This window comes from Physeter macrocephalus, chromosome 6 (assembly GCF_002837175.3).
Source record: "Physeter macrocephalus isolate SW-GA chromosome 6, ASM283717v5, whole genome shotgun sequence".
Classification (NCBI taxonomy): Eukaryota; Metazoa; Chordata; class Mammalia; order Artiodactyla; family Physeteridae; genus Physeter; species Physeter macrocephalus.
The window spans coordinates 63,211,572-63,230,157 of NC_041219.1; the positions used below are offsets into that span (position 1 = coordinate 63,211,572).

Here is an 18,586-nt window from a genome sequence, read left to right on the forward strand (position 1 = left end):
AAAAAAAAAAAAAAAAAACCAAAACTCTTTAGAACCCATGATTATTTTTAAGAGTATAAAAAGGCCCTGAGATGGGAAGTCTGAGAACCACTTCTGTAGAACGCACTGTAGTAAGCTGCTGCCACCTCTCATCATTACGGTGATGTGAAGTGTTTTTGCTTTTACTTTTATCTCCCCAAATCCCAAGTGATTTCTCAAGAAAATACTGACCACATTTTAGACAATGAGATGGGATGGCTTCAAATCAGGCTTCACTTCTGAGATAACGGGATGACTTCAGATCAGATTTGGGGAGATACAAGCCGTTTCCTCCAAGTGCTGTTTTCATCTCTTGCTTGCACTCCCCACACAACACCCTGAGATCTCAGTCCTGGGAAGGTGAGTGGAACATTACGGAATACAGGGTGATCTCAGAAGGCTCTCTCTCAATTCTAGGGCTTTGTGGATGGGACTGGACCAAAGTGAATCTGGATATAGATGCTGGAGTCTAGGAAATGGACCCCCTTAGCACATGAGAGCACGTGGAGGGTACAGACCAGGTACATTTAGCCATGGCACATACATCCTTGGGAAGCTGATTTCCTAAGGTTGAAGGAATCTTTCTTTCATGTTTTCCACCAAGTCCTATGTATTCTTCAAAACCCACAAAGCTTTCCTAAGTACTAGGGAAAAATATTGCTCTCTTCCATTTGGACATCACCCACATTTGAACTCTTTCTTTTCTTCAAATTAGCCCTTAAGTATACTGTCTTAAGCTTTTTCCCAAATAACAATGCTTAGTATGTTTAGACCATAAATCTATCATTCCCTCACAAGCTGCACTTCTTGAGTTTACTATGCCTGGACATCTGTCCGACAAAACGCATCATCAAATGCAGAAATCTGGGCATCAATGTTTATTCTTTCACACCCCCCCCCTTTCAATTCTCCTCTTATTGAGTCCATTTAAAAACCTCACCATTATTGACTCCATTTTACAAATGATATGAGTGAACGTAGAGAGAATCAGTAACTCACTCAATGTCACTCAGTACACGATGGAGCAGAAATGCTGATTCAGGTGATACGAGTTCAGAGATCAGCATCTTAACAATGCACCATGCTGTTTATTTTATATGCCTGGTAATGTGTTCCGACACCACAGCAACAAACACAATATCAGCGTCCTTCACAAGCACAACAGTAAGAGCGGCAACAATAAAACAACTGCCATTTATTGAGTTCTTACTATGTATTAGTCAGTGAATTACGTACTTTATGTGAATCTTCTCATTTAATTCACACCACACGCACAGAGAGAAACTACTATTTATTGTGATTTTACAGGTGAGGGAACTGAGGCTCAGAAAATGTAAGTAACTTGCGCGAGGTCACTGGTGATAAATGGTTGGATAAAAGGCTGGAATATGAACCAAGGTCTGTCCGATTCCAAATCTCTGCTTCTAACCACAGTGTTCCACTACCTTCTTTTCATGAGCAACAGGTGGGTAAAGATCTTACAGTGGCGACATGATACACTCTGTGGAATCTGACAGACAGGGGTTTGACTCTCATTTCAAACAGACAACTTGTATGACTGCAGCAAAGTTATTAAACCTCTACTGTGAAACAGTGTCAGCGGTGTTGATCGTACAGAGCTGTGGCGAGTAAAGAGATTACATATCTTACTTAGCACTCGACACGTACTCAAGAAACAAGAACACCAAGTTCAGGGAGACCAAGGGAAATAGCTCACATGAGACTGGCAGGGACTCCAATTCAGGTCCTCAGACTTCGAATCAAATGTTCTTTCCACTATACCACACTGCCCAGGTAAATAAGGGGATTTTATTAAACGACCTCCTAGTTCCATTATAGCGCTAGATCAGATCCATCCATTTATATCTGAATCCAGTCTCAGAAAGGACTGAAGAAATGTATATTGCACAGAAGACAGTTATTACACATATATGATATATGATCTATGATACTTATTGCTATTATTACCACAGATTTTAAACAGAGAAAATTAAGACATCCTTTCCTTAGAACCATAAATAACCATTAACATGTATGAAATACTCATTGACTCAGTAATTATACTTATGGCAATCTCATCTCAAAGCACGGGAAAAAACTATGTACATAAAAATGTTTATTGTAGTAGTTTTTAAATAATCGTGAGAAATTAAAAACAATGGAATGTCCTACCATAGGGAATTATTAGATGATTTGGGAGGATATCTGCTCTAAGGGGTACTGGTCATTCATTCACATGGTGCTATGAAGATTATGCAACTCTAGGAAAGCCACTCGTAGAATAATGTGAAATGAAATAAGGACAGAAAATTGTTTCTGTGCCATAGTGACCCCAACTATGTTTTTTTTTTTTGTGGTTCGCGGGCCTCTCACTGTTGTGGCCTCTCCCGTTGCGGAGCACAGGCTCCGGACGCGCAGGCTCAGCGGCCATGGCTCACGGGCCTAGCCGCTCCGCGGCATGTGGGATCGTCCCGGACTGGGGCACGAACCCGTGTACCCTGCATCGACAGGCGGATTCTCAACCACTGCGCCACCAGGGAAGCCCTCCCAACTATGTTCTTAAAAACAAGAAACTCAGAGGCATACGAAAAGATACTGGAAATATCCAGGTGGCTGGAAATTATCAGGGGTGACTTTTTTCCCTTTATTCTACATGTTTTATCTACTGCTATAGCTTATTTTAATAATTAAGAAATACATGCAAACTAGCATATATAGGATGGATAAACAACAAGGTCCTATTGTAGAGCACAGGGAACTATATTCAACATCCTGTGATAAACCATAATGGAAAAGAATATACACACACACACACACACACACACACACACACACACAACTGAATGACTTTGCTGTACACCAGAAATTAACACAACATTGTAAATCAACTATACTTCAATAAAACATTTTAAAAAGTAAAATAAAATAATTTTCTTATTCCCCCCCAAAAGAGATACAACAAAGAACTTCAACACTGAATTTGATTGCAAATTTATCATATTGACTGTATCTTATAATAACAGCCACCAGAGATGTAAAGAGTGAATAGACGAATTAAAAATCCCAGTGAAAGATTTAGCACCTGGATCTCTACTTAATTCATCTTCTTGACTGGTAACCCTGTGAAATCGTAGATACAGACCAAATCTTGCCACTGAGAAGCTACAGAAGGAAACATAATGCCTTCCTGATGCTGAGTAGTTTTATCTACTTAAATCCAGTTAAGTTAAATCCAGTTTTAGCTGGGACATTTCACTGCTGTGAACACCTGGGTCGGGGCCATCCCAAAAGCAGAGGAGATCATGAGTGAACTCATTGAGGTAGGGCTCAAATCCTTCTCTCTGAGGATCTATTGCCTTGAAATAGAAAAGGCCTGTGGGCCAGGCCCTTAGAGAAGGTTGGGTGATCAGGCAAAGAACACAGGTCTTGGCTTAGCAACCCTTTGACCCCAGAGGTGGTAACAGGGAGGAGAATTCTGTTACCATCTTCTTACCAGCTTGAAGCAGACGCTGTCTCACTATTTCCAGTCCCGCATTCACCACCTCTTCCAAGTTAACCCGGGACTCTGGGAAGGCCGAGTTGTTCATCATCAGGACACTGATCTTGTAGCTGCCATTGTGGCAGTTCTGACTCATGTGGGAGGTCCAGAACAAAAGCCCTGGTCGGAGGAGCAGTGACCACAAGGCCAAGGCCAACAGTGGCGTCTTCATGACCTCCCTCACCTCAGCACCATACTCCTTGCTTTACTCTGGGCTTTCAGGGAAGCAGGAACTCCAGCTGAACAGCCTGTCACTGGGTTCCTTGGTCTACTCTTCCCCACGGTCCTTTCTGGTCACCCCACTGGTCACGTGGACCACAGAATACAGCCTCCCTGTCGGCAATTAGAAGCTACATTACAGTAGGAGATAAACCAAAGTTCACTTTGCGTGTTTGCTCACAGAAAGGTCAGAGTTATAAACAGGGAGATTACCTGCGCCTCACCCAATAAAAAAAAATCACTGGTGACACATCACTGAGAAGAGGCAAAAGAGGAAGAGGGCAGTATTGTATGTACCAAAAATGCTTTGTAAAATGGAAAATAAAGGTCAAAGTGTTTAAGGCAAGCACAAATATGATAGATTATTAGCTTTTAGGTTATAGTTGCACATTGAAACTGAATCCTTCACATTGAAACTGAATCCTTAACTAGGAAGATCTGTGTTTCACTCACCCAGTCAGCAACTATTATTGAGACTAGACAGGGCATTGGAAGGGAAATGGGCATACAGCCATGAATGACATGGATACATTAATGTCTTCATGGAACACATGTCTTCTGGTGGGGAAGACAAACATTAAATAAATAATTATGAATAACTAAACTCAACAATGAAAAACAGTGCAGAGTGCTGTGGGAGCACATGGCAGATTAACCTAACCTATTATGGAAAGTCAAGGACGCGTCCCTGAGAAAGTATCCTTTGAGCTGAGCCCTGGAGGATGAACAGGAGTTAGCTGAATGGAAAGTGAGGGAGAGCATGTGAGGCTGGGACAGAGCTTGTGCAAAGGCTCAGAAGTGGGAGGGGGCATGGATATTTGAGGAACTGAAAGAGATATAGTATGGCTGAAGTGAAGAAAGCTAGTCCAGTGCAGTAAAGGATGCCAGAGGAGTAGGCAAGTGTAGGCCAGGGGGTTTCCTGTGAGCCATTAGGAATTTGGAACTTTACCCTAAGAGTCAAGAAAGGGACATGATCAGATAAATTTTGTAAAGAGCACTTAGGCTGCCATGGTAGAAATGACCTAGAGAGAGACAGGAGTGGGGTCATGGAGCAAATTAAGAGGCTGCTTCTGTGGTTTAGGTGAGAAGTGAAGGGGGCCAGATGAGGGCAGTGGCAGTGGAAGTGGGTTCAAGAGACATCTAAAAGGTAAAATGATAAGAAGATATTTCATTGGACTTGGGGCATTAGAGAGAGGGAGGAGTCGAGAGTGACCCGTTATACACTCAGCTGGGTGGATGGGAAAGCTGTTGACTAAGCTCTAGGATTTTGAAAGCAGCAAGAGAAAAGTGACTCATCACATGAAATGGAACCCCTATAAGACTATCAGTGGATTTCTCAGCCCAAATCTTGTAGGCAAGGAAACAGTGCAATGATATATTGAAAGTACCTGAAAGAAAAAACCCTGCCAACCAAGAATATTATACCTGGCAAAATTATCCTCTAAAAATGGAGGAGAGATAGAGTCTTTCCCAGATAAGCAAAAACTAAGATAGCTCATCACCACTAGACCTGCCTTACAGAAATGCTTAAGGAGTTCTTCAAATTGAAATGAAAACATACTAAACAGCAATGCAAAAGCATATGAAAGCATAAATCTCATGGCAAAGGTAAATATATTAAAAAATGCAGAGTAAAGTAATATTGTAATGGTGGTACCTAAATTATGTTTAAGCTTAATATAAAAGTTAAATGATAAAAATTTGTTACTAGGCACACAATATAGAAAGTGTGGGGACAGGAGAGTAAAAGTACAAAGTTCTTGTTATGCAATTGAAGTTGAGGTGTTATCAACCTAAAATAGATGGCTACAACTACAAGGTATTTTATGCATGCCTTAAGCTAACCACAAAGAAAAAACTATAGTAGATACAAAAAAGATAAAGAGAAAAAACTTGAAAGCAAATCATTACAAGAAAACCATCAAAGAGCAAAAGAAGACAGTGAGAGAAAGTAGCCTTACAAATTTTCCCCAGAAGTAACTCTATTTACAGTTTAAAACTGACCAAATACAATATATGAAATGATAAATTCAATCAATCACGGTGGTCGGCCGCCAAAATTTTTTTTTAAATTTTATTGGAGTATAATTGATTTATGGTGTTGTGCCACAAAAATTTTTTAATAAAAGCTGGGCTGTTGCCACTCTTCAGCTTAATTTGAGTGGCCCTCTAGTGACCTACCATGTCCCAGCTGATCACACCTCTACACTGGGAGTTGCATCCCCCACTGCAGGGCCTACAAGGAGAATGGACTTCCTCAGATCATGACGTGAAAGAGATCTTGTGAGTGATCACGGAAAGGCTGCCTCCAGACCTCCTGGGTCAGGACAGGAATTGCCTGAGTGTAACACTCCCTTGACTTAGCCTTGCCGATTCCACTGTTCATCCCAGGTAAAAGGAGAAATGCATTCTGGGTACTCAATAAACCAGACAGTAATAGAAGGGATTAGTAACATTGAATGGGACAGTATTCGTGATTCTCCTCATTTTATAGTAGACCAAAACCTGAAAAATAGGCTGGTTCTAGAAATCCACTCAGTGATTGAAAACAACCAGAAATTATGCTTCTTTTACCAGAAGCAGAGAAGAGAAACAGAGTGATAACCAGAAGTGGGGATAGGGTTATGAGAGGACTTTTAAGGGTGAAAGTTAGTTATTTAAATGTTGATAAGGAGCTGGTGGAGAGGGAGAGGTGGCAAATGTGAGAGAGGAGGTGTAAATGCTGATGGCTCCAAGAAAATGAGAGGCAATGGGATTCCAAACATGGCAGAAAGAACAACTCTTCCTTATAAAAGGAAGAACGTGTTGCAGAGTGATTGTGTGTGTTCCTGAACAGAACTTGGATCCACCCACCTAGATACGCAGCAAAGCCAATCTACTGGGTTGTGGTGAAGGAAAGCACAGTGTTTACTGCAGGGCACCCAACAAGGAGAATGAGCAGCTAATACTCGGAGACCCAAACTCCCCGATGGTTTCCAGAGAAATGTATTTAAAGACAGTGTTGGGGTGAGGGTCGCAGGGTGTGCGATCAGCTCATGGACACTTTGCGGATTGGCAGATGGTCAGGTGACAGGGTGGTGTTTCAGTAACCTTGATCATCAATTTTCCAGCTCCAACCAGTCTACGGTCTATGTGTTCAGGGTCAGCAGTTTCCACCTGGTCGGGGGGTCTGGTTTCCGTAAGAAATAACTTAAGAATGTGTGTCAGACACTGTTATCTGTTTTTCTCAAGGAGAACTAGGACTTTATGACCCAATCCTTCAATTTTACCTATTGCTTAAGTTGTTATCACCTTCCTTGCTTTACTGCCTTTTCTTAGTTCCCCCTTTTGCCCCTCCTTAAATGATTAATTGCTTGAGTCTGTTTTCTGAAACAGGCCAGGGAAAATAAGGTTGTTTTTTTTCTAAAGTTGGGAGTGGGGGAACATGGAAGGGTCTGCAATCACGAAGGCCCTGCAGGGCTCTGCTCGGTTTCATATATACACGTATATTTCTAGACTTGTGGGCTGGAAGATGAGATCGTTTATGTATGATTGTTTAAATTTATTTTCTGAAGGAGTTGAGTCATCGGCTGAGAATGAAAGGAGAGCTGGGCTAGTCAGAGGCTTGAGAAGGGAGGGACTTGAAAAGTTACAGTGATGAGTGAGAGAAGGGACTGATAAGAGATGCGTCCTAAGGTTGTTTGTCAGTGGTGAGATTAGGAGATGAGTGACTGAAAACTGGCCCTTCTCAGCCCAGCTTTATGATTTTCTCTAGCAATGTTTAGCTGACCAAGAGCAGGTACAGGAAAGTGAACGGTTGGACTTATTCAGGTATGGTTTTTCCAGGTAGGTGCAATGAAAGAACAAATAGATAAAAAAAAAATTGAACAAAGTCAAAAGAGTGGAGAGATGGACTATAAAATCTAAATTGAATAAGAATGAAGTGCATGCAGGAAGGGAGTGAGGGAAAGGCATAAAGAAGAAGCTTGAGGGAATTCCCTGGTCGTCCAGTGGTTAGGACTCCATGCTTTCACTGCCCAGGCTGTGAGTTCAATCCCTGGTGGGAGAACTAAGACCCTGTATGTCGCACGGCACGGCCAAAAAAAAAAAAAAAAAAAAAAGAAGAGCCTTGAAGGGATGACAGTACAGTAGGCAGGCAGAAGTACAGGTGGAAAGGGGACATTTGAAACAAACAGCTGGAAGGGTAGTGTTTGCATTAGAGGGTGGATTTTCCGAATTACTGATTTGAAAAGTTCAAGGTGGCTGAGCGGCGGAAGGAAAATGTTTTTGAACAGAGGAGTTTCAGGAACTCAGACTCCAGTCTGTTGGACAGGTCACCTCCTGGGTGTGAAAATCAACCAGACTGATGGCAGGCTCTTGTTGGGGAGGAATAAACCAGGGAGAACATCCAGGACTTCAGTAACTGACAGTGGTTGACAAAATGGGATAGAGAGTATCCTGGCTACATAGTACATGCCTCAAGGGAACACAGGTATTTTTTTTTTAATTTTTAAATTATGAAGTAGATCATACATGTAAAGGCATATCTACAATGAATATATACAAATTAGAAGAATAATAAAATGAACACTCATGTACATACATTACAGCCTAAGATATAAAATGTTACTAGAGTCTTTGTACTCTGTGTGTCCCATCCCTAACACATCACCCCTCCTTCTGCCAATCTAGCCATGAGGTGTACGGAACAGTCCATGAAGAGATACAGGATATTGAGGCACGTGTTGAGCATGGCGTAGCAATATGGGGATGAAAAAAGGCCAGAGAAGGTATGACACCAAGTACCCATGTTTGGGGCGATCAGTGATGTGGAATAAGGTGGGTTCAATTCTAGTGTCTCCTGGAGGGAGGACGGTAGATGTTCAGGCTTCAGAGGATTCAGCTTTGATTCGGAAGGAAGGCACTGGGGTTATTTTATGGGGGGGTACGTGGCGATGAGTGACTGAGAGTGGTCAGGAGTGGGTGCCCCTGGATACTTTTAGTGGACGTTAGGAAGAATGGAACAGCAGGCTGCAGAGAGGCACACGGCCATCACAACAGTGATTAACCTTTGCTACAGGTAACGATTTTATATGTTGCACATTTGGTGGCCACTGTGGACTCAAGCTTGGTTGTCTGTTAATATGTTGCTATTTCCACTTCCTGTGGTAGGAGAAAGAGTAGACTGGTTTTTTTTTGTTATTTGATTTGGTCTGCAAATTGCAAATATGAAAAAAGCCACATCAAGGGATGGACGAAGTTGTAACTGTCAGGTGCTTTTAATTCAGATGTGAAGACAGAAGACAGATGCAGTTCTGGGAACCCTTTGGTTAACAGCACAGAACAAGGAAGATTTTCAAAAGGGAAGGAACAGGACAACAGTCCTTTCTGGATCCTTTAAGGCAAACATTATGTGTCTTCTTTATGTTGTAAAACTACCAGAATGTAGATCATGATTAAAGAGAGGCAGGTTCTGCTGGGAAAGTTTCAAGGGTCAAAAACAAATAATGGAACACTGAGTTGGCAGATTTATGAGATATACTCTTCAGGAGAACACAAAGGCCCTAAAGATATGAGAAAAAAAGGGAAATTACTCCACATGGGAAGGGGCAGCTGAGCAGGTCACCTGCATGCGCCACTCTTTCGTTTCTGGCAAGACTTTGGGTCTCTTTTGTACGCTTCTCATTAAGATCCCCTGCTCACCTTCAGGCCTATCAGAATACTTGGCATCTCTACAGTCTGTAGCAGTCCTAGGCTTCCTCTCTTCCTATCTCAGTGCAGATGCAAAAGTGAGTTTTTCAAAAGGGATTTTACGAACTAATGTAACTGATAGAACTAAAATGTGAAAGTATTTTTTTAAATAAGCACAAAAGTAGAGATTCTGATCTGGATTTATTGAGGAAAAATGGCTACAGTAAAGTACTTCTCTTTTTCCAGTGTTACTGAGAAATAACTGACACACATGACTGTATAAGTTTAAGGCATACAGCATGACGGTTTGCTTTACATATATTGTGAAATGATTACCACAATAGGTTCAACTAATAGCCATCTTGCCATATAAATACAATAAAAAGAAAAGAAAGGAGGAAAGAATAAAGGAAAAAAAATTCTCCTTCTGATAAGAACTCGTAGAATTTATTCCCTTAACAACTTTCCTATATGTCATATAGCAGTGTTAGCTGTAGTCATCATGCTGTACATTAGAGTATTTCTGAACGGATAATTTAATAGACTCACCAGATTAGCTGAAATACACCCTGAACGCCTGCAGCCAGTGGACGTGTGTACTTCTCCTCCTTCCAGTTAAGTCATCTGCTTACCAAGGGTCCCTTGCATTTGCGCCCAAATTTGCCAAACATATTTATTAAATTATGTCCTTAATTAAATGTTATGTAATCTGATAAAATACATACAAAAACTGTTGGAAATCTTAAACAAAGCAAATTACTAAGAAAACTGCTGTGGCGAGACTGCTATAAAACACCAGGGAATAACAAAGAAACCTAAAAAAAATTCTGTGCTTAGAGAACTTGTCAATTACCTTAAAACATCAAACACCAGAAGTAGTACAAGATGCACTAGGGGTGTGGTTTACTTAAGAAAGCTGATACAGGGGGGAGGGACAAATTGGGAATTTGGGATTAACAGATACACACTACTATATATAAAAGAGATAAACAACATGGACCTACTGTAGAGCACAGGGAACTATATTCAATACCTTGTAATAACCTATAATGGAAAAGAATCTGAAAAAGACACAACTGAATCACTTTGTGTCACAACTGAATCACTTTGCTGTATACCTGAAACATTGTAAATCAACTATACTTCAATAAAAAAAGAAAGAAAGAAAGCTGATACAGAGCTCCAACCTGGCTACTCATGGTCAAAGAATATTACTTGGCCTGACATCAACCAGTGGGTGAATAAACAAACATGAATATGTTTTGGGATAAAATAAAACTTTTAAGGTATAAATATATAATTTTTAATGATTCCTAGTTTAACTTTTTTTTCCTGTGAAGGAAATCCTTACTGGTCCTATTCACATAGGATAACATAATGCCAGATGGGTTCAGGTAACTAAAAAGGCTATATGGTTTTGCTGAGCGCTCAAATGGATTTGGTTATGCAAACCTTCTGAGTGAGGCATAGAGAAATATAAATTGCTTTACATAATAAAACGAGGAAAATGTGAAGTTCCCAGGAGGGCCAATCCAGGAACAAGGGAATGAGGAGGAGAGATGGAAAGAGATAAAGGGAAAGAGATGGGAGCTACATAGAAATAAATGGCCTGTGGGAAAGGCCTAGTGGGATGCGGGCTGAAGACATTTAAGAACAGGATGTATAAAATAAATAAGAGGTTGCTCGTCTATTCCTTGAGGAAAAGATGGCTTTCTTCATCCATACGACAGATATTTATTGAGCACCCTCTAACCGTTCTCAGCATTGGGGTTACACAAATGAACACATTTCTACCTTCATGATAATTGTATTCTAGCGGGAATTTAAAACTGATAAAACTGGGTAACGGTTCCCAAACCTTCAGTCAAGTCTGTTCCAGATACGACTTGCCTTACTTTTGGGAATGATGGAAAGGTGCTCATATCTGTGTCTAGATTCATGGGGTAGAACAGGAGTAGGATGGCTAGGTGATTCCAGAAGCAGGAGTCTAAAGTCAGAGATGATACGGTAGTTTAAGACTTCAGGGTTTGATGGAATATTGGGAAGTGCTTTTGAACTTTCTACAAGGATGCGATGAGAGTCAAAGTCATGTTATCTAGATCACAAGGTCGGGTGACCCCAACTGACACCCAAATCACTATTGTACACTAGGGCTGCATATCTAAATCTAGCACCAGTGCCTGGGCGATTCAGGCTGACAGGCTCTTGTTTCTTTTCCTTGTTATGCCTGTTTCCTCTTGTCTTCCCCTCCCCCATTCTCAGCTCCGTGCTCTGTGATGACCTAGATGAGTGGGATGGGGGCCCCGTGGGAGGGAGGCTCAAGAGGGAGGGGATATATGTATACATATAGCTGATTCACTTTGTTCTACAGCAGAAACTAACACAACATTGTAAAGCAATTATACTCCAATAAAACAAACAAACAACAAAAGAAACTCTATTTAAACCCTGAGCAATGTCTTCCTCTCCCCTCCTTCCCCAGCCCATTTTGTACAGTCTTCTCATATGCTCAGGAAAGGCTGGAGTAGGTGATTGCTATATACTTGCAGGGGCAGCTGGAATTCTGTTCAATTTCTTAGTGACTCTTGGATTACCTCCTCTGTCCAGGTGGCTAGTTTTACGTACTTAGGGAAATATGTGCTGGAGACAGTAGTACTGCATCTCAGCTGCAATAAAGTTCTCCATGCTCTGGAAACAGCTTTGTTTGTTTTCTCTTACCTCCAGCACATGGAAGGAAACAGGCCGTAGGCTGCCAAGAGTGGTTGGTTGGGTTGATACGTCAATCCTGAAGAAGGAACTCTGTATTCTCCTGTAGAGAAGCTGGACATTACTCTTCCCCACCACGCCAAGGCATTACTTCCTCCTGGTTACACAATAGCTTGGGAAAGAAGGAAAAAAAGTGATCAGTCCCCTGAAGAGTAAGCTCCTTACGAACAGAATAATTATCAGTTTTGTTTATTGATGTTTCTTTACAAAGTTGGAAAGGTAAGGCAAGCATTTAAAGAACAGAATTGTATATCTTGAGGTAAAGAAGAGCATCTTTGAGTTTCAGGAGGCAGTTCGATATTCTTAAACAAAAAACCAAGACCCACAAAACTTGAAGCTGGATTTGAATCATGTTTCAGCTGTTTGTTAAGCATATGAACTCGAGCAGATTACCTACATTTGCTGATCTTTAGTTTTATTTGTAAGATAAATTTAATTTCTATTCTAGCCAATAAGCCTGAGCTGTGACCCTTGTTGGAGTTTGGATGTGGGTAGGTGTGCCAGATGATTTATGGGATTTGCCCAAACAACATTCACTCACCTGGGGTTGAAGAGTCACACCATAGGTGATTCATTCCCAGGGAAACAGCCAAATAATAGCTGCCATATTATTCAAGCCTGTCTCCAATCCAGTCCATACATGCAGACCTCAGTTCAAAAGAGAAAAAGACCTGGAATAAAAAACTGGAAGAACAACCTGATAAAGAAGTCAGTAGAATATTAAGTCACAGATATAATTGCCTAGGGCCACTCTAACAGGCTCTGTCACACAAAGAAGAGGGATGTCGTACTTCACTTGATCAAAAATTGGCAGGCTGCTCTGGCACTTTGAGAGTCCTCCATGGTGGCTGTCGGGATTGTTGGAGCTGTGGTAGCACCCTGTGGGGGACTTCAGTGTGTGAGCAAATTGCACTCACCAGGTGGCAGAACCCACTGGAGACCCTCATGCTCAGTGGGCCCACAGCAGTTCCCGGGACAAACAGACTTATTGGACAATATTCAAGACATGCCTAGCAACTTCTAGATATATTCACAGGAGCACCAGCAAGTGAAAATTAAGTTATTACTGTTGCGTGAACTTCGCAGATTCTAGCACAAGGAAGTTTCGTTTAATTAAAGCAGAAAATGGTATTATAAAGTTCCTGGCACCTAGTTAGTTTATTGTTATTCCTTGATGCCCTTCTCTAAACGGCAGAATCAATTGCTCCTTCCTTTGTGCTAATTTTGTGTATAGTAGGTACATCTTCTCTAACTTTTTTTTTTTTTTTTGCGTTACGCGGGCCTCTCACTGTTGTGGCCCCTCCCGTTGCGGAGCACAGGCTCCGGACACGCAGGCTCAGCGGCCACGGCTCATGGGCCTAGCCGCTCTGCAGCATGTGGGATCTTCCCGGACCAGGGCACGAACCCACGTCCCCTGAATCGGCAGGCGGACTCTCAACCACTGCGCCACCAGGGAAGCCCTTCTCTAACTTTAATTGAACGTTTATTTAATTGAAATTAATTGAATTGAAAAAGCGAAGTATATGACAACTTCACTTTATTAGAAAAGAATAGTAATGGAAAGAAATTTCAGTTGTATTCAAGAAATAATTATGTGGCTAGATGTGATTAAAAAATTGTCCCTAAGACAAATATTTGGAATCTACCACAGGAACAAAAATTTAAACTACATTTATTTAGATATACTTCTTTATATTTAACAGTGAATCAGCAGGATATATTTGAAAGAAAGAAGTTCTGAAATGTAGAGTGGCAGATATTCCTTTTCACCTTATGTATGGGATTAGAAAAAACCAATTTGTCGAATGCTTAAAACTTGGCAAAATTATTTGAAGGAGGAACAAATGCCTGATGAAATAGGATTAGATGGAAAGGGATAAGACAATCAAGGGGAGAAAAGTCTTATTAATGCTTCAAGATTGCAGAAACTGGTCGCCCAAAGACACATCATATCAAATGTATTAGACGTGACCACATTTAATATATTTGATATGTATCATTTTTCTGTAAAAAAATTTTTCTGTAAAAAATTGAAAGGAGTTTTATAGTTTTGCTATCAGTTTTGATTTTGTAGTTATCTTTTTTATATTTGGAGCCAAGACTTCTTTCTTTTAGGTCTCAAACACCTTTACAGGCTTTTAAAACGCTCAGAGGTCTAGACAGTGATAGACTGTCCCTGATAGGTAAGGATGTAAAATAGACTGTGAGAAAGAAACCAAGCCCATTTACAGCTGACACCCACAGCATCACTGTGAAATAAAAGGAGAGACTATTTAACTTAAGGTGTTTATCAGAAAAATGGAGGCCAAGAGTCAACAAAACAAAGTACAAAGCTGTAAATTTGTCGGGAAAGAAAACACAGTTATATTGAGGATGTGAATGTAGAGGCTAGTGAGAATTCTTGACATAAATTTAGAAAGTTGCAAGGGTAGTTTGAAACACACACACGTGAAATCAGCAGGAATGATAACAATGATACCGGAAGTTTGGATTTTGCTACCGAACCAAACTTGGGTCTGCTTGCCTGCACGTAAAGTCAACCTACTGGGTTGTGATGAAGGAAAGTGCACTGTGTATTGTAAGGTGCCAGACAAGGACTCTGGGGCAGCTAATGCTCTAAAAATGCAAACTCCCCAGTGGGTTTCAGGGAGGCATTTTTAAAGACCAGGTGAGGGAGGGGAGTCGCAGGGTTGTGATCAGCTCATGCAATTCTCTGACTGGTTGACAGGGTGAGGTAACAGGGCAGGGTCACAAGGGTTAACATTATCAATCCTCAGGCTCCAATAAGTCTGGGTGCTCATGGTCATCAAGTAGTTAACTTCTTCCATTTGGTGGGGATTTTAGCATCTGTAAAACAACTCAGGAAATATGCATCAGATAACTGTTACCTAGGTACTTCAGAGAGGAGCTAAAGCAGAGAACCTGAGGGGAGGGGTCTGTCTCAGGAAGGCCCTTCGCATGCCCCCCACCCCCGCAACTCAACACCACGAAGGGGTGGGCTGACACCTGAGCCAACCCTCCAGCCGGACCCCGGGACAAACCTCTACCCTCACTCCATATAAGGAACTAGCTCGCCCCATCCCCTCAGGGAAGCAAGCTAGCAAGGGACTGTTACTTTTTCTCCCTCCCCCCTGCTGCAGCAGGAGCCCCAGTAAAGCCTTGCCTGAACTTCTTGTCTGGCCTGTGATCAATTTCTATTGATTAAGGAAGGCCAAGAACCCTGGTTGGTAACATTTGGGTCCAAGGCCACTTGGGTGGTAAGTAGCAGAGCCAGAATTTGGATCGGTTTTGCCACAATCCAGAAACCTAGCCTTCTCCACTCTGAGCTTATTAATTGAGACTGGGGGCTGGGAGCTGGTGAGGAGGGCAGGTGGTGAAACATCTGGAGGGCAACGAATTAGACGGACTTAAATAACAAAGAAGTAGTTTATGGAAGCAGAGTGAGGAAATTTTGGAGGGAAATAAAATTTGACACATACAGGTGTAAAAGAGTATAAAAGGATAATAGACATAGGAAAGCAAAACAGGTAAAGGGAAAATGGCAAAACCTTGAAAGTGTTTAATTTATAAGGATATGATTTTGTGCCACACAAGGCATTTTGTTTAGTTAGCTTTTCTGAAAAAAATTATAAAAATGAACTGTCCCAGTACTTGCTGTTGGGGGCAGGGGACAGAAATAATTTTCCCTCTACTCTTCTGAGTTCTTAGCTGAGACCCTTTTAATAAAGGACAGATTAACAAGAGAAAAACAAACAGAAGGTTATTAATATGTATACGTGAGGGAGATAAGAGGTACAAATTTCCAGTTGCAAAATACATGATTCACAGACATGATATGTACTGTGTGGAGAATATAGCCAATAACTATGTAATATCTTTGTATGGTGACAAATCATAGCTAGATTTATCATGGTGATCACTTTGAAATGTACAGAAATATTGAATCACTATGTTGTATAACAGGAAATAACACAGTGTTGGAAGTCAATTATATTTCAAAAACAAACAAACAAACTCATAGGAAAAGAGATCAGATTTGTGGTTACTGGAGGGTGGGGGTGTGTAGGAGGATTACATGAGAGCAGTCAAAACGTACAAATCTCCAGTTATAAGATAAATAAGGCCCAGGGATGTAATGTACACACCATACACATAATTAACACTGCTGTATGTTATACATGACAGTTGTTTAGAGAACAAATCCTAAGAGTTCTCATCACAAGGAGAAATATTTTTTTTCATTTCTTTAACATTGTATCTATATGAGATGATGGATGTTCACTAAACCTATTGTGATAATAATTTCATGATCTATGTAAGTCGTCATTAAGCTGTACAACTTAAACTTATACAGTACTGTATGTCAATTATATTGCAAAAAAACTGGAAGAAAAAATACAATAAAACCTGTTGGAATAGTTAAAAACAAGTAAATAAATAAATAATAAAGTATCTTTTCAAATCTTCCCTCCCCCAAATACAAAACAAAACATGTATATTTTATGTATACGGGGTAGATTCCCAGGGAAAAATGAGTAACTTATAAAATGGCTTAGAATTCAGGCTTAAATACCATCTTAATAGGGAAAGGGGAGGAGGGAGGTAGACCTCTTGGGGAGAGTAAATGATTTTTAGGAAAGATGAACGGACCTTTAGACGAATAGATGGGAAGGATGTTAGTTTGTGACACAGTCTGTCTGGCTGTGGTGTCCACTTTTATTCTCCTCTCCTGTGACAAGAGTCAATCTTCCCTGGTTGATGAAACTCCCAGGGAGGGGATTTACGACAACTGAACTCCTTTTGAGGATCTGTCTTTAGGCAGATAAAAGGAGTTCAGAGAAAGCCCCTGCTTGTATTTGCTGTTTTTCAAGTGACTACAGCTCAAAATAATCAATATACCAAAGGGGCATTTTTTTGGGGGGTTGCATAGTCTGTTATCTTTCAATGTCTACACTTGCATCCTAAGAAATCTCATTCACGGCTTTATATAATCTCTAGAAGGTGACTGAACTTAAATTTACATCTTGAACCCTGAACTCTTCCTGAACTAACTCCAGATTCCAATATCTGTCTTGATATTTCTACTGGGATGTGGAATAGAAGCCTCAAACATGGCATGTCTAGAACACAGAACTCTAGATTGCATCACCCTGTATCATGTTCCTCTTCCAGTCTTCACCATCCCAGGAAATGGAATCCTCATCTACCCTATTCAATCAAAATCCTAATAGTCATCCTTGATTCTTTCTTTGCTTCATCTTCCACATCCAATAGGGTATGCAAATCCTATCAGCTCTGCTGCCACAATATTTCCCAAAAAGTTTCACTCCTTCCCTCTCCATTATTACCACCCTAGTCCAAACCATCATCTCTTGTCTGAGATACTGTCAGAGCCTCCTAACTTGGCTCCCTACTTCGGCTTCTGTCCTCTTAAAATCCATTTCCTACACAACAGCCAACAGACTTTTTTTAAAAACTACTAAATCAGATTATGTATTACTGCTTCCTAAAACTCTCAGTGGCTTGCTGTTATATTTTTTATAATAATAATGACCACGTATAGTGTTGACCAAGAGCCAAACATAATCTAAGTGATTTATATAAATTAACTTAATCATCACAAAAATCTATGATATCAGTTTCATTATTATTCTTGTTTTTCAGATGGGGAAACTTAGGCAAGACTGAGTAAGTAATTTGTCTGAGGTCATACGCATGCTGAGTGTTGGTTCTGGGATTCAAACCTAAGCAATCGAGCTCTAGAGTCTGTGTTCTTAAGCAGTACATTGTACTGTCTCTCAACAGAACCTGAATTCATAAATTTACATCTCCAGTTCTTAAACTTTTGGATCTCAGGACCCCTTCTTAAAAATTACTGAGGACCCTAAGAGGTTTTGTTTATGGGGTTTTAACTACTGATACTTATTATATTGAAAATAAAAGAGGGCTCCCCTGGTGGCATCGTGGTTAAGAATCCGCCTGCCAATGCAGGGGACACGGGTTCAAGCCCTGGTCTGGGAAGATCCCACATGCCGCGGAGCAACTAAGCCTGTGCACCACAACTACTGAGCCTGTGCTCTAGAGCCGTGAGCCACAACAGCTGAGCCTGCATGCTACAACTACTGAAGCCCATGCGCCTAGAGCCCGTGCTCTGCAACAAGAAGCCACCGCAATGAGAAGCCCGTGCACCACAACGAAGAGTAGCTCCCTCCCGCTGCAACTAGAGAAAGCCTGTGCACAGCAACGAAGACCCAACCCAGCCAAAAATAAATTAAAAAAATAATTTATTTTCAAGATTATTTATTTTAAATAATAATGTTAAACCCACGACATGTTAACATAAATACATTTTTTTGTTGGTGTAGCCACTGTGGA

The 18,586-nt window shown here is 40.9% G+C and overlaps 1 protein-coding gene across 9 annotated transcripts in view; it reads right to left on the reverse strand.

Moving 5' to 3' along the window:
- The window catches only part of GUCY2C (guanylate cyclase 2C), a 132,079-nt gene that overhangs the window by 85,350 nt on the left and 28,143 nt on the right, over positions 1–18,586 (reverse strand). For 4 of the 9 annotated variants that reach the window (XM_028491045.2, XM_055085484.1, XM_028491044.2 and 1 more), the window contains exon 1: positions 3,512–3,805. In XM_028491045.2, the coding sequence (XP_028346846.1) occupies positions 3,512–3,728 (217 nt within the window). In that variant the 5' untranslated portion in view covers positions 3,729–3,805. Of the gene's footprint in view, positions 1–210; positions 949–3,511; positions 3,806–12,163; positions 12,324–12,752; positions 12,935–18,586 lie in introns of those variants that run through there. The other 5 variants (XM_007107751.4, XM_055085485.1, XM_007107750.4 and 2 more) reach the window with 5 other exon arrangements.